The following is a 15845-nucleotide window of genomic DNA, read 5'->3' as shown; positions in this document are numbered from 1 at the left end:
ATATATTTTTCTTCTTTCCTGACAGCTTTGATTTTGCATTCACTTTCTCTTTTTTTCTCTCACCCCTAAATGTATGTGCTACCTAAGGACATGCTTTGCTATTCTGCCCTCTGTATTCACTTTTTTGGCAAATATCCATGCTCAAATACTTATTTAATTATAAGTTCTGTAAACCCAACTTTCAAATATGTCACCTTTCTCACACAATAATTAGCCTTTACTCTGCAGCACATTTTCAATTTCCTCAGATATACCTTTAACTTTCTATGACCTTAGAGTCATAGAGTCTGTTCCTCAAAACTGAAAAGAAAGCTTGTAGGTCCTGGGGTCTTCTCTTGCAAAGTCAGAGAAATGCTCAAGGAGCACTAGATTTTCATCAGGTCTAATTATCACTCATCATTCCAGTGTTAGAGTGGACTGTTTTCTATATTCCTATCTTATTTCAGAAATTCCAAAAGTTAAGATAATTTCTCAAACTCAAATAAAAGAATAGAATATAAAGTTGTTTTACCAATTAAGGTGCAGAATGTAAAATCATAAGTAAAACTATAAGGTACTACAGTCCAGTATAGGAAACTATATTCAATATCCTATGATAAACCATGATGGAAAAACATATAAAAAATGAATGTCTAATGTGCATAACTGAGTCACTATGCTGTACAACAGAGATTGCTATAACATTGGAAATCAACTATACTTCAATAAAAAATAAAATTAAAAAACAAATAAAATATAGGTTGACCAAATAAAATGGAGAAAATATATAAGACCAAGACTGCATATTGCTGAACTATGGAAAAACAAAATGAGTAGAAAAGCGTAATAAAATCTTTGACAATGGAGGAACTCATGTAGAAACATTTTAGTATCCTGGCACATCATGGTGGCAACAGAGAAATGCTACACCACAATATTTATTTCAATTTTTGCATAGTTCTAGTATAAACCAGTGGTTAGTTTGATAATAAAATATTTTAAGAGTTCATAATCAATCAAGTTCAAATTCCTGCAGATATAATGAAATCTATTAAGATGAATATATTTTTATAGGTAATTAAAAATCTATTAAAAATCTCCAACTACCTTTTCAATGGCACTTAAAACTCAATCTTATTGATACTTAATATTCAAATTCTAAACAGTTGTATCAGTCTTCCCTCAATATTATCTCACACCCTCAAAAGAATCATTGCTGGTATCTAGAACCAGTTTCTGCTGAAATCATTCAGCCTTATTTAAATAAATCTCATAATTGGTTTCCTTTTAAATCTACATTTCTGGTTGACTAGAACAACAGTGAAATGATTGGTAGTCATGCACTTAAGACAGACATCACCAACAGTGACAGTATAATCATAGCTTAAGACGTTGCACATTTACTTCAGTTGTTACCATAGAGACTTAAATTTGGCTCTTTAATACAAAGTACGTGAATTTCATTTTGAATGCATTCATTTTGGTTAGCAAGGTGTATCAGCTTTCCTAGTTGAATGCACATATATAGGCACAACAATTTTGGAATTATGTCCCAGAAATCTTAAGGGATCAAACATGCTGCTGCTGCTAAGTCGCTTCAGTTGTTTCCGACTATGTGCAACCCCATAGATGGCAGCCCACCAGGCTCCCCCATTTCTCCATACAAGAACACTGGAGTGGGTTGCCATTTCCTTCTCCAACGCATGAAAGTGAAAAGTGAAAGTGAAGTCACTCAGTCATGTCCGACTCTTAGTGACCCCACGGACTGCAGCCTGCCAGGTGCCTCCATCCATGGGATTTTCCAGGCAAAAGTACTGGAGTGGGGTGCCATTGCCTTCTCCAAGGGATCAAACATAGGTATATTTTAAAAATATATTTATATATATATTCAGTTCCTGGAGTTTTTAATGGGTACTTCATTACTTCATCATTTGAAGCCTAGTTTGGAAAAAAAAAAATATATATATATATATATATATATTTTTTTTTAATGATTTCAGTTCAGTTCAGTCTCTCAGTCATGTCCGACTCTGCAATCCCATGAATCGCAGCATACCAGGCCTCCCTGTACATCACCAACTCCTGGAGTTCACTCAAACTCAGGTCCATCGGGTCGGTGATGCCATCCAGCCGTCTCATCCTCTGTAGTTCCCTTTTCCTCCTGCCCCCAATCCCTCAGGTAGTGATATTTTATTAAAGTAATTCTCAAGAGGGAAAACAAAAGGTAGGGGAACCAGATATTCTAGCCCAAACTTAGGTGTGGTTCAAAGCACAAAGAAGGAATGTGCCAGGAGCCAGCGTGAGGAATCCCACCCGTGACAAGGCCATGTGGCAGAGGCCTGATGGGCAAGGTGAGCCAAGCCTCAGGTTTTCCCCCTGGTATTTCCTGAGCATGTACCCCCAAAATAAGAATCTGCCTGCCTTGTACTTTTCCACTCTTCTAACACACTCTGGAAAAAGTTAAATCTCAGGGCATTTGAAAGGGTGTTTCAATCCAAAAACCCCTCTGATGACTTTCTAGCCTGCCTGTAGGACTTGTACAGCTGCGCATGTGATTGTTTGCGGCCTCCCAATCTTGAGAGGCACAGGAAGCTTAAAACATCCTAGGAATGTAGGGGCTTCTGAGGAGTCAAAATCATTAGAATAGGATTGATTAAAGGTTTCATTTGTTGAGCCAATATTTGCTGCCAAATTTTCATATCTTTTATTTGTAGATATAGTTGGTATATAGAAAAACAGGTAGTAGACCTTGTATTAGCAACATTAGATCTTTGAGTTAAGTACTTTCTTTGTTATAACCCACTGCACCTTTGTTCTACAGGAATGTGACTTTACTTAGTACTTTGAGGGTGATGCAGAGTAAAGAAGAAACACTTCAAGGGAAAAGGAGTTTTCTGGTTGATAGACAATTATCCAGGAAGAGAGCCATAAAAATGTTAACAGGCCTCTTGGCCATAAGGTAATGTAAACCACCTGAGACCTTTTGTATACGGGAAGATATGCAAAAAGAAAGCCTGGTCTCAATGAGGGTCAGGACTGCTGCCCCTGCATAACTCTGCATATTCCATTATTTCTTTACGTACAACTTGGGGTATATAAGCTGATTTTGAAAATAAAGTCTTGAGTCTTGCACCGATGCTGGGCTTCCCATGTCGTTCTTTTCTCCCCTTTTTCGGCTGAATTCCCATCTGGAGCGGGGAGGCTCACCACGTCTACTTACTTGCCCTGGCTTCTAAGACCCACGCAAAAGGGAGCCTAAGGCGGGGCACCCTTCGATATTCAAGTGGGCACCAGGGACCTAACGTAGATGGTGCAAACCTCTTGTCTCAAGGTTTTATTGGTTTTCCCCGTAAACCAAGTTATTCAGCATCTTTTTCTCCACCTAAATTTCCTACTATACTATTTCTTCCTAATCTAATCGTATATTTCTAAATAAATAAGTTTTCCTCACCTATCTGTCTCCCCTTTGAATCACCTTGGATCCACTGGGGCTGGACCCCGGCAGGAATGAACATAGTAGCAAAGTTCTGAGATTTCATTGATTTCAGGTCCCTGCTCCTCTCCTGCCCTCCTGTCTATAAGACTTCAAATTTTAATTTATAAATTCTTCCCTGGTTATCTTAGATCATAGAAATTTTTCTTTGAACTTAATGAGCTTTATATTTGCACCTTGAAATGACCCTAAACTATATTATACTCTCCAAACATTCAATAAATTTAGGAGTGATCTATCTACAGATATACCATTCACAGTGTCTAGTGCAGGTCTAGGTATATAATTATTTATATTGATTGATGGGTAAATTGGGAGTAGATTGATACATAAGCATATAAAGGTAATCTAAAGTATAATGCAAACGTTATTGGTGCATTAAAATTAAAACCAAACACATGGGAGAAAGAACCTTCTGATATCCATTACGATAATATATGTAAAATAATTCTATAAAGCACTATTCAAATGTAAAGCCTCATCAAAAATAAACTCCCAGAGGAGTTTTGTTCATTTGAAGAACTATTGTTCTGAGAGAATAAACTGTTCCTAACTCTAATATAGGAAAGCTTTCCTTTTCCCAAAGCATTAGGATATTTGTGCTCTTACAGACTTGGCATGAGAGACGTGATACTCTCGCATTATGTTCCACAGTGAATGTGCTCTTTGCAAATCCTTGCAAAGCTGGATCCTTCCTGTCACTTTGGTCTCAGCTAAAATGCTTCCCTAGAATGGGCTTCCTTGACCACTCCAAAATAATGCAATGCTCCACCTCTCACTGGATTTTCTTCAAAGCTCATCTTTATTTCAAATTAACAGACTACTTTAATTTTTTTTCTGTTTGTTCATTTATCATATATCTCCCTCTGGCACAAGTTCTATGAGACTATGGACTGATCTTCTACAGGTCTGTATGTCCAATTACTAAGAAATATTAATAAATTAAATAATAAAATTCTCCAAAGTAAATTTACTTGAATTTAATGGCAGGTTTATTTCATTTCCTCAAATCCAGGATATATAATTTAAATGATCCTTAAAATTTCAAAACTCGAAGTAGTTTTGGAAGTTATTTAACTCTCCCTTTCTATTAAGGGAAAAAAAAATGGGACCTTAATTTATAAAATAAATAGTTCAAAGTCAATTCACTGAGCACATATTTAGATACAAAAAGGATGTTAAACATTTCATTATCAAAATATCTTTGGTGCACTTTAAATGTAAATCAGCAGCATAATTGACTTAATTATCAGTGCCATTTTGTATGATTAAGTACACTTAATGGGAAGCTTTAGTAAAATATGGCCATGACAGGAAGTGTCAGACTTTTCCATGCAATAATTCTGAGCACATTAAACTCTTCAGAAAGTTCTTTTTATTGCCATAAATTCAAATAGTTAAATTGAGGTTCTTCATATTTAGAATCATAAAGATTTTTATAGTTAATGTGAATATACATTATACTTAATGTGAATATAGTTAATATTTTTTCCCTGCACATTATCAGAAAAGAATCAAAAAAACAGTCAGGATTAGAGACATTTCAGATATTTGTCCCTAATGAAGGTTGTTGGTTTCTTAATGTGCTAAAATTCAGTAAAAAAGCTAAGTGAATCTGGTTTATTGCTATTGCCTCCTACAAGGAAATTCTGCATAGTATCTTTGAAACATAGTATTCTGCATTTGTTAAAGAAAAACATTGTCCAAAATGTTTTTATCAAGTTTTAGAAATCATAGATTCTCTTTTCTATATTTTTGTTTCCATTTAATGGTTTAATTCAACAAAACAACACCAAAATTTAGAGCAAATTTAAAATTTATCCCAGTGAGTATTTCTGAATAAATCCCATAAAGAATTATTCAACTCTGCTTTATATATTAATGGAAATAAAATGCAGATTTTACAGATTATTATTTTCATATAATCTTAACTCCATTTTCCCCATTTTATGCATTTCATACATATCCATCTTCAAACTTTCATAATTCCTGAATTTTCTTAATTATCTAACACCTTCTGGATGTCTGGTGAGTCTTCTGCACTGCAGGCAGATTCTTTACCATCTGAGCCACCTGATAAGCATACCTCTCAACACTCATTTGCTATAGATATTATATTATAAATTTTAAAAATAAATATATTTATTATTATACTATATACTTTATATTAACTACAACTAACTTATATCTGGGTCTTCATGAATATTTAACTATTTGCACTCAGACTCACATATACATAAATTTATACAAGTAGATAGATGATAGATGGATAAAATAAACAGAGCAAACAGAATAAGTGAATTTCAGATGCCTATATATGCAGGCTGACAAATATAGTGTACATTTACATTATCAGAGAAGCACTCTCATGATAAGAATTCAGGTCACAAAAAAGAAGCAGTGAATGTCATCAGTTCAAGAAGGCACTAAACTGTGAGTGGTACTATTACCTCCAAAATATTTTTTTATAAAAAAATCACTTTTAGAGATAACTAAGTGACTATAAAAGGGAAAAGTCAGCCACAGTCACTCAGTAGTGTCTGACTCTTTGTGACCCCAAGGACTATACAGTTCATGGAATTCTCCAGACCAGGATACTGGGGTGGGTAGCCTTTCCCTTCTCCAGGGGATCTTCCCAACCCATGGATTGAACCCAAGTCTCCTGCATTGCAGGTGGGTTCTTTACCAGCTGAGCCACAAGGGAAGCCCTATAAAAGAGAACCAGAGATTAATATCAAATTCTAGTGTACCTAAGTCCCCTACAATGATTTATATTTCTGGAACAAAGTACATTTCAATGTAGCATATGTTTCTGAGGTTAAACATTACATGGATGACTATCCAATATAATATCTATCCTCATATTTTGCTTTTGTGAACTAGAAAGTTCAAATGAAGAAGTATAGTTATTAAAATGACCAAGTCTTAGGGTATTATAACTTTAAAAGCAAAACAAGTTCTGCTAACATTTTCTAACATTATTCTAATGTTTCTCTTTTGCTGTCTTGCATACAGGGTTATCGTTACCATCTTTCTAAATTCCATATATATCTAATTTTCCTGTGGTTCACTTGTGTTTTCTAAAGGAGCAAGGAAATCAAGTATGCATTATGGCTAACATTCAAAATAAAATTCTAACACATTTATTTTAGAAAATAGAGTTTTCTATATGTATCTAAATTAAATATTGTATGATCCTATTGACCCAATGTTCGGAAATATATATAATAGATGTAATACAGCCTCTAGAAACAATGTCTTAGCTACCTCTTACCTAAAAGTATCTTATTCTATAATTTCAATTAAACAAACAATAAAGAGACTGAAGAGATATGTTTAAACAACTGTTTAGGTTAGAATGGTGGCCCAAATGCCAGAAAATCTCATTGTAAGCACAGAAGTAAAAATTGTAAGCCATCTGCAGCATGCTTAAGGTTTATCCTGCACCAGATAGATAACTTTAGAGTAGTTTTCTGGACTAAATAATTGCTAGTGGTTTATATTCTTTATGGAGGTATACATGAACAAAATCTTTTACACTTTTATGTCTGTTTATGACCACTTAGACTTTAAAAGAGGCTAATAAGATACAAACTTTCAATTATAAGTTCTAACAGTGACTATAGTTAATAATTCTCTGTTACATACCTGAAATTTGTTAATAGTAGGTCTTAACTATGTGAGGTTATAAATATGTTAGTTAGCTTGATTGTGGTAATCATTTCCCACATCACGTATGTATAGCATCATGTTGTAAAACTCAAATAGATACAATTTTTGCCAATATATCCGGGGTAGGGAAAAAACTTAAGAAGTTTCTATGTTAATATTAAGTCAGTACTTTATAATGTTTAAATAAAAGTGTTCTACAAAACCATCTTCACCAAAATTGGTGATAACACATGAACTTAGATTAAGTTAATTTAGTTAAAAGATTTCTATTATAGTCTGGTTTCTATGACTAGCCAAATAAAACAAAAACAGTCAAGTTTTACATACTGACAGACAATCCAATATGCTCAAATTTACATGAATTAAATTTAAATAAAGCAAACAGTTCTAACAGATATAACTCAACTAGACTTTTGTCAAAATTTATTTCTATTTAAGAATTATGATTGACATTTTCAGTTGTAAAAATTATAATTGTATGGATTTTTTAAGAAAATTCATTACTTTGAATAATATCACAAACCTTAGTACTACAATCCCCAAAATGTTTACAAACTTTTCACCTCATTTACCAAGCTATTCTGTTCGATAAGAACCTCTGCCTTTCATTTTTCCTTTATATATTATGTCAACTCAAATTTCTTTTCTACTTCATTGCTTGTGAAATTTCGATATAAATGGACTTCACATCATGAAACATGTTCTTCAGATAAATATATTGCTACTTTTATAGTGATCTAGAAGAAAAGAAAATTGGGGCATTTGAAGTAAATCCCATTCTGTTAATTAAATTACTGATTGTTGTCAAAAGAGCTTATTTTTAAGGGTAGTGATAATAATAAAATGAAAATTTCCATAGTATCGTACAGTTCATAAAAAATTCAATAAGTATTGTCTTATTTAACCTACATAGTTGTCCTGAGAGGTAGATGGTTAGAATCATAGTGAGGGTATGTAAAAAGAAACTAGGCTAAGATACAATGAGAATCCCAGCTAGACTGTAGAAGTCTATAGCTGACTGGATATCATCAGTTACATTTTTTCTTCATTTGTTTCTCTTTGGAAGATGTTTCTCTTTTTCTCTGTGTGTGTGTGTGTGCACACGTGCCTGCGTGCATGCTTTAATACTTATCAACTTTACTGAAGTATATTTAACATACACTGGACTTGTCAACTGCAAATTGGAACTTGCCATGGGTACCCGCTTGTCAGTGCAGGAAACAGAAGAGAGGCAGGTTCAATCCCTAGGTTGGGAAAATCCCTTGGAGTAGGAAATGGCAACCCACTCCAGTATTCTTACTGGGAGAATTCCCATGGACAGAGGAGCCTGGTGAGCTACAGTGCCACGTGGCTGTAAGAGTTGGACATGGCTGAAGCAACTTAGCACACACATGGGCACTTGCCATCTTCCTCTACAAGGATTAAATTATGTGCTGCTGCAACTGCCGATCTCCAACATCTCCTGAAGGAGTTCAGGGTGGAGAGCAAAAGTGAGACACTTTGTGCTCCAGGAAAACTAGCAGGTCAGGTCTTTAGATATGTATTTTTAGGTCGATTTTATATGCCCATTTGTGTATCTCCTCATATCTAGAAAAGAACTAAAATCCTTAATGGTAATAGCTGTTTCTTGTGACTAGCAGAAGCTTCACAAGATCAGTAGAAAGTTTCTGGAAAAATATGTATTTGATTCCATGTATTCCCCCTTTACCAAAAGCACATATATACTGACTGACCTTTCCCCCCTGCCTCTTTGGAACAGTTTCTCAAAGCTATCTGAGGTGCTGTCTCCCATGCTCAGTCCTCATTTTGTCCCAAATAAAACTTAACTCACAACTCTCATGTGCATATTTTTAAGTTGACAAATTAAGTGATGCTGACTAGTGTCATGAATTGTTCAAAACCGCACAGCATAGACCATTAAAACAATAACACCTGCCACCTATGACACAATTTATGTGTGACAAATGGGGGTGATCAGCACTATGTACACCATCGCATTTAATAGTCCCCTGCTGCTGCCGCTGCTGAGTCGCTTCAGCCGTGTTCGACTCTGTGCGACCCCATAGACGGCAGCCCACCAGGCTCCCCTATCCCTGGGATTCTCCAGGCAAGAACACTGGAGTGGTTTGCCATTTCCTTCTCCAATGCATGAAAGTGAAAAGTGAAAGTGAAGTCACTCAGTCGCATCTGACCCTCAGCAACCACATGGACTGCAGCCTTCCAGGCTCCTCCGTCCATGGGATTTTCCAGGCAAGAGTACTGGAGTGGGCTAGAACAAATCAAAAAAGTGATGTAATCTTTCTTACATATATTGACAAACTAGAGCTTAGGAGACCTGATGCCTTACCCTCACACAGATAATAGGTGCTAGAGCCTTGGTCTTGAACCCGCGATGCCTCCTTCCAGACCATACTTGTAACCTTCCCTTGTAGCTCAGTTGGTAAAGAATCTGCCTGCAATGCAGGAGACGTGGATTCAGTTCCTAGCTTGAGAAGATCCCCTGGAGAAGGAAATGGCAACCCAGTCCACTATTCTTGTCTAGAAAAATCCCATGGACAGAGGAGCCTGGCAGGCTATAGTCCATGGGGTCATAAGAGTCAGACCTGACAGTGACTAAACCACAACCACCACATTTCAGGGCAGGGGGACACTCTTCTGAGTCCTTTGCTGCCTTCTGACTTTTTACGACTCAATTGGTTCTACAATGCAGATTATCTCATATATAGTGTGCTTTTAGAAATACTGCCCTTGTGCTAGTGCCTCATGCAAGGCAAGGACTTTTGGTGGGGATGCTTTTTGGATGGTACTGATGCTGCCATCAGGGATATTATTTAAAGATAGATGACCCCTTTGATGATAAATTCATATCATACTAGGTTAATTTTGTCATAAACTATTTTACATGGATATTCATTTCTGAGTTCCTCCTATCTAGAATTTCAACCACTAAGAATTTCCAACATCTGCTGCTTCATATTCCTCTTCCCTTCCTTAGTTTTTTTTCTCTTAAACACTATCACTAACATTGTAACATATTTTATTTCTCTTGTTCACTGTCTGTATCCTTCCCTAAAATATAAGTTCCATAGGACACACATTTTTGTCTATTTTGTTCACAACTCTATGCCCTGCACCTATTGAGCAGGAAATAAATATCAGTTAAAAATTAAATTTATATTTTAGGACTTATGTTATTTTGATGATTGTTGTGTAATGAAGTGGAAAACAGTATCTGAGACTAATTTTTCACGAGCACTTGGATCTACTTGTACGTATTTTCACTGGACGTGTATTATGCATAGGAGGCTACAGCCTATTAGAAAAAGATTAAATCACTAGATGAGGCCACTTTCTCAGTATTCTGGAAGAAGATTGCATTTATATATTAACTTCTCCTCTTTCTCCTGATGATACCTCTGTTTGGGGCATTGTCATGTTATGGAGGGATGAATCTGATTAGGGACAATAGTGCTATACAAATCAGCAGCACAGTAACTGGTCTCAGAATTCTGGGGTTCAATTTTCAACTATTCTACTTACTAGTTCCGTATATATTAGAAGTCACTATTATTTTATGCCAAGAAATTTTATCCAGAGACTTCAAGTGTTTTTTCCAATGCTTTGAAACTGTATTTAAACCTATGGTGTACAGGAGACTAGATGCTTCTTTCTTGGAAGGTCTATCATTTTGATCAGATATTCAAAGTCTGTCAGTATTTACAATACTTTGGGCATCAAAGATCAAGTGATACTGTTATAAATAAATCCCCTAAAGGATATACCTTTGGATTGACTTAAATATCTATAAATCAGCCAGAATAAAAATATTTTGCAGGCATTTAATACTTCTTGGTTTTTCATCCTCAAGTCTACATAGACCAGAGCTTTATAAGACAACTATATCTTTCAGTTCAGTTCAGTTCAGTCATTCAGTCATGTCCAGCTCTTTGGACCCCATGAACCACAGCACGCCAGGACTCCCTGTCCATCACCAACTCCCGGAGTTGACCCAAACTCATGTTCATTAAGTCGGTGATGCCATCCAGCCATCTCATCCTCTGTCATCCCCTCCTCCTCCTGCCCTCAATCTTTCCCAGCATCAGGGTCTTTTCAAATGAGTCTGCACTTTACATCAGGTGGCCAAAGTATTGAAGTTTCAGCTTCAACATCAATCCTTCCAATGAACACCCAGAACTGATCTCCTTTAGGGTGGACTGGTTGGATCTCCTTGCAATTTAAGGGACTCTCAAGAGTCTACTCCAACACCACAGTTCAAAAGCATCAATTCTTTGGCCCTCAGCTTTCTTTATAAAAACACTCTCACATCCATACATGAATACTGGAAAAACCATAGCCTTGATTAGATGGACCTTTGTTGACAAAGTAATGTCTCTGCTTTTTAATATGCCGTCTAGGTTGGTTATAACTTTCCTTCCAAGGAATAAGCGTCTTTTAATTTCACGGCTGCAGTCACCATCTGCAGTGATTTTGGAGCCCAAAAAATAGAGTCAGCCACTGTTTCCCCATCTATTTCCCATGAAGTGATGGGACCAGATGCCATGATCTTCGTTTTCTGAATGTTGAGCTTTAAGCCAACTTTTTCACTCTCCTCTTTCAATTTCATCAAGAGGCTCTTTGGTTCTTCTTCACTTTTTCCATCTTTACTATTATTATAATCACCTTTTCACAGTTGATATTAAATAATTGTCTATATATGGCCTCCACAGGTGGTTTAACGGTAAAGAACTTGCCTGTAATGCAGGAGACAGGAGTTTGATCCCTGGGTCAGGAAGATCCCCTGGAGAAGGAAATGACAACTCCAGTATTCCTGTCTGGTAAATCCCATGGACAGAGGAGTCTGATGGACTTCAGTCCATGGGGTTGTGAAGATTTAGACATGAATTGATGCTTTTGAACTGTGGTGTTGGAGAAGACTCTTGAGAGTCCCTTGGACTGCAAGGAGATCCAACCAGACCATTCAAAAGGAGATCAGCCCTGGGTGTTCTTTGGAAGGAATGATGCTGAAGCTGAAACTTCAGTACTTTGGCCACCTTATGCGAAAAGTTGACTCATTGGAAAAGACTCTGATGCTGGGAGGGATTGGGGGCAGGAGGAAAAGGGGATGACAGAGGATGAGATGGCTGGATGGCATCAATGACTCGATGGATGTGAGTCTGAGTGAACTCCGGGAATTGGTGATGGACAGGGAGGCCTGGTGTCCTGCGATTCATGGGATCGCAGAGTTGACACAACTGAGAGACTGAACTGAACTGAATTGAAGTGACTACACAATAAAAATTTTCCTATACTAACAAGACAGTGACAAGAAAACCTTATGTATAAAACAAAAATCTACATTTTACTGACAATAATGCCTATGTATTGCTTCTTTGAGAGTAAAAGTGTGTTATCTTGCTTCAGTTGTGTCTGACTCTTTGCAGCCCCATGGACTGTAGCCTTCCAGGTTCATCTGTCCATGGGATTCTACAGGCAAGAATACCGGAGTGGTTGCCCATGCCCTTCTCCAGGGGATCTTCCTGACACAGGGACTGAACCTGAGTTTCATGTCTCCTGCACTGGCAGATGGGTTGAGCAATCTGGAAAGGCATATGAGAGTAAAAGCACCAGGCCTTATTCATTTTTACAGCCTCAGTATCTGTAAAGTGTAGTTAATATACTACGTGTTCCGTATGTTTGCTGTATAATAATTAAACTGGATATTAGATACAGATCTTCTGAATATGAATCCCTAACATATTCTCATTTCATTAAGTCACACATTTTTTTACAAAATTAATCTAAAGGAGAGTGTCATCCCTTTGCTAATATATTGTTCTAGCATTTTCTCTTATTCAACATCTTCCTCAGCCAGGGTACCAACTATTAAATAAACACTTATCCATGTCACACAAAGAAAAGTAAAACACAAATCAAGAGACTAATAAAGAGCAAAATACACACTTTGTTTCTGCTGATAGTATACGGAAACTAAAGACAATGAATGTTTTAAACATTCGAAGAACATTCGCTTATGAGTACTTCATTTCTTACAAAGAAGATGTATCATATTATCCCACTAAATTCTTTCCTAAGTAGATTCTTCCCTAACGCATCTTTCAATCAGTTAGGTAAAGATCGCCCATCCATTTCTGAGAGCTCTGTGATGAAGGTAAGGAGAGTCTATTGACAGAGAATCAAGCTTAACAGGTGAGCAGAAAGAAGGTGAGTAAGACGGGTAGAAAAGAAGGGGAAAAAGATGAGCAACGGGATCACTAGATATTACTAATGTTGCTATGTTGGTTTTTTTCCTTATGAATTTCAACCACAGCATTCAAGGAATATTGGGGTTAATTAATGTTCAAAATACTCTCTTCATTAAGTCTAAGGATATGAGAAAACTGTTTTTAATCTTTTGAATATACTTTCTTTCCTTTCTAACTCCCTTCTTTCCATCTATTTTCTTCTTTCTTTTTTAACTGTTAGCTTTTACATTCTGTACTTTGAGAACTACACTGAGTAAAAAATTCGAGTCTCCAAATGTTCCAAAGATTGTGCAAAGATGAATCACATACTTGACAGGAAGAAGACATTCCTAAGTATGCTATTAAGGCTTGTGGGGCAAGTTCCACTGGACTATAAATATATAAACAAATATAGAAAGAATAAAATTCCATTAACTAATGATCTCAGACACTGGACTGTAAGGAAGATTTATAGGCAAAAAGTTGTATAACAAAGACATCCTAGTGCTTCTAAAATAATCTATATTATTCAAGATCCATTAAATTTCACATTATATAAACTCAAAGTAATACTTATTCTCAGATTTTGACATTTGCTTACATAACATCAAATATATTTATATTTGTGAATGATAAAGCTTACTTTCTAAATGAGAAATTAAAAGGCATAACTCTTGAACTTCATAGACACATATATCTAAACTGCAATAATTTTGTTGTACAAATAATGCAGCTAAACAATAGTGTTTCAAATAACATGTCAAATTATAGAAGGGAAAAAACAACAGTATTACTAATTTAACTAATTTTTAAATGATATTGAATGTGGTTTTAAGAAAAAAACATTATGTGAACACTTATGTGTTCATATTTAAAATTTTCAAATGCAACATTAAAATTATTAATATATTTCCTAGTATCAGATATATGATGGATTAATTCTTAAGTTTTGTTTACTTGGAAGGCCATTTAAAAAGTACATTTGCATACAACTCATTCAACAAACAATAATGTCTATGATTGTGAAAATAGTCATGCTACCTGAATTATCCAGAATGCCTTTGAACACAGGTTATTCTTAAAGGTATTTGAGAATAACCTCAAGCAGCACTTATAAATACATATTTCATAACACTTTCAAGTTTCAGTTCAAAAATACCAAGTGACCTTTAGGGTAATGATTTATTTCAAAAATAAAGCCCTTCTTTAATTAAAAAACTAAAAGCGCTAATACCTTTGAACTATGTATATAAGAATTACTTTGAAAATTTTAAAAATGCCTCTAATTTCCCATTTAATGGTAAATATTGCATGCAAAAAGACTCTAGCTTCTAAACAAGTATTAAAATGACCAACTGATCAGTAATTTGTATCACTTCACAAAAAAGATCTGACAGTAAATTACTGCATCTACACATGCATGCTACAGCATAGTATGTTCAGAGTCAAAAAATAAAGTAAAATGAAATTACCCTAAAAGACATTTCAAGATTCTCTCCACCCCAGATATCCATTCCTGCATCGTAAGTTCCTATCTCTTCAAAGTAGTTTCTGTCAATAGAAAATAGGCCACCAGCCATAGTTGGGGTCCTAGTTGAAAAAAAACAAAAACAAAAGAATATCTTTTGAAAACAATATGTGAAGTTTAATGAGACTATAGCAAGTATTTCTAAAACATTTTAAATAAAAAGCACTATACTTAAAAATTTCAAACTGGAAACATAAAGCCAAATTATAAGAGGTTTTAAAATTAATAAACAGCATTTTATTTCACATTTTCTGTAAAACTAAACTTAGATTAGCCTATAGTTTTTCTTATGGGTGATCAAATAGATACAAGGAACACTGGCCATTTAAAACAGGGGCATATTCATACTGTGTGAAGGGCATAGGGAAGAGAAATCTGTGTTCTTATCACTATCCTTAAAGAGCTGAACTAGTCATGAAACTTCTAGTTGTGATCCTGTCACCTAATTATACATTATTTTAATATGAACTCCAGAAACTTATGTAAATGGTTTCTCTATGAAAAGATCTACAATCTATTTGAATAGGAAAAATAAGTGCTGTGAAATATTTATAGGCATTAAGTATCTAATAATAGTTATATAAGTATCATAATAACTTCACATCTAATTGTCTACAGCTAATTGTTTTACCTAATTAAAATGATAAAATGAATCATATAACCCTATAGACAAACATAAATCCTGTATACTATTCACGGGTTTAGAAGGACATTTGGCACAGATGCAAAACTTTTTACTAGGAATAAATGATTTTCGTTCTCACATTCAAACTTTCTCTGTAGAAACTAAGAAATCAGGTGCTAACTTTCACAAAGAATAATTATTGATCTTAAAAGATTAATTAAAATCAGTAGTTAAATGTGACCTACACAAAGTCTTTCTGTAAAAGCAGTATACATTGAAACTGAAAAAGAAAGTTCTAGTTCACAA

General features: G+C 35.3%; 1 protein-coding gene across 2 annotated transcripts in view; it reads right to left on the bottom strand.

Moving 5' to 3' along the window:
* The window catches only part of GALNT13 (polypeptide N-acetylgalactosaminyltransferase 13), a 648808-nt gene that overhangs the window by 201506 nt on the left and 431457 nt on the right, over window positions 1-15845 (bottom strand). For both annotated transcript variants that reach the window (XM_005676121.3, XM_018063172.1), the window contains exon 8: window positions 14859-14976. In XM_005676121.3, coding sequence (XP_005676178.2) covers window positions 14859-14976 — 118 coding nt within the window. The remainder of the gene's footprint in view (window positions 1-14858; window positions 14977-15845) is intronic.

This window comes from Capra hircus, chromosome 2, assembly GCF_001704415.2.
Source record: "Capra hircus breed San Clemente chromosome 2, ASM170441v1, whole genome shotgun sequence".
Classification (NCBI taxonomy): domain Eukaryota; kingdom Metazoa; phylum Chordata; class Mammalia; order Artiodactyla; family Bovidae; genus Capra; species Capra hircus.
The sequence above is the reverse complement of the archived record's forward strand: the minus strand, read 5'-3'. Positions and strand labels throughout refer to the sequence as shown.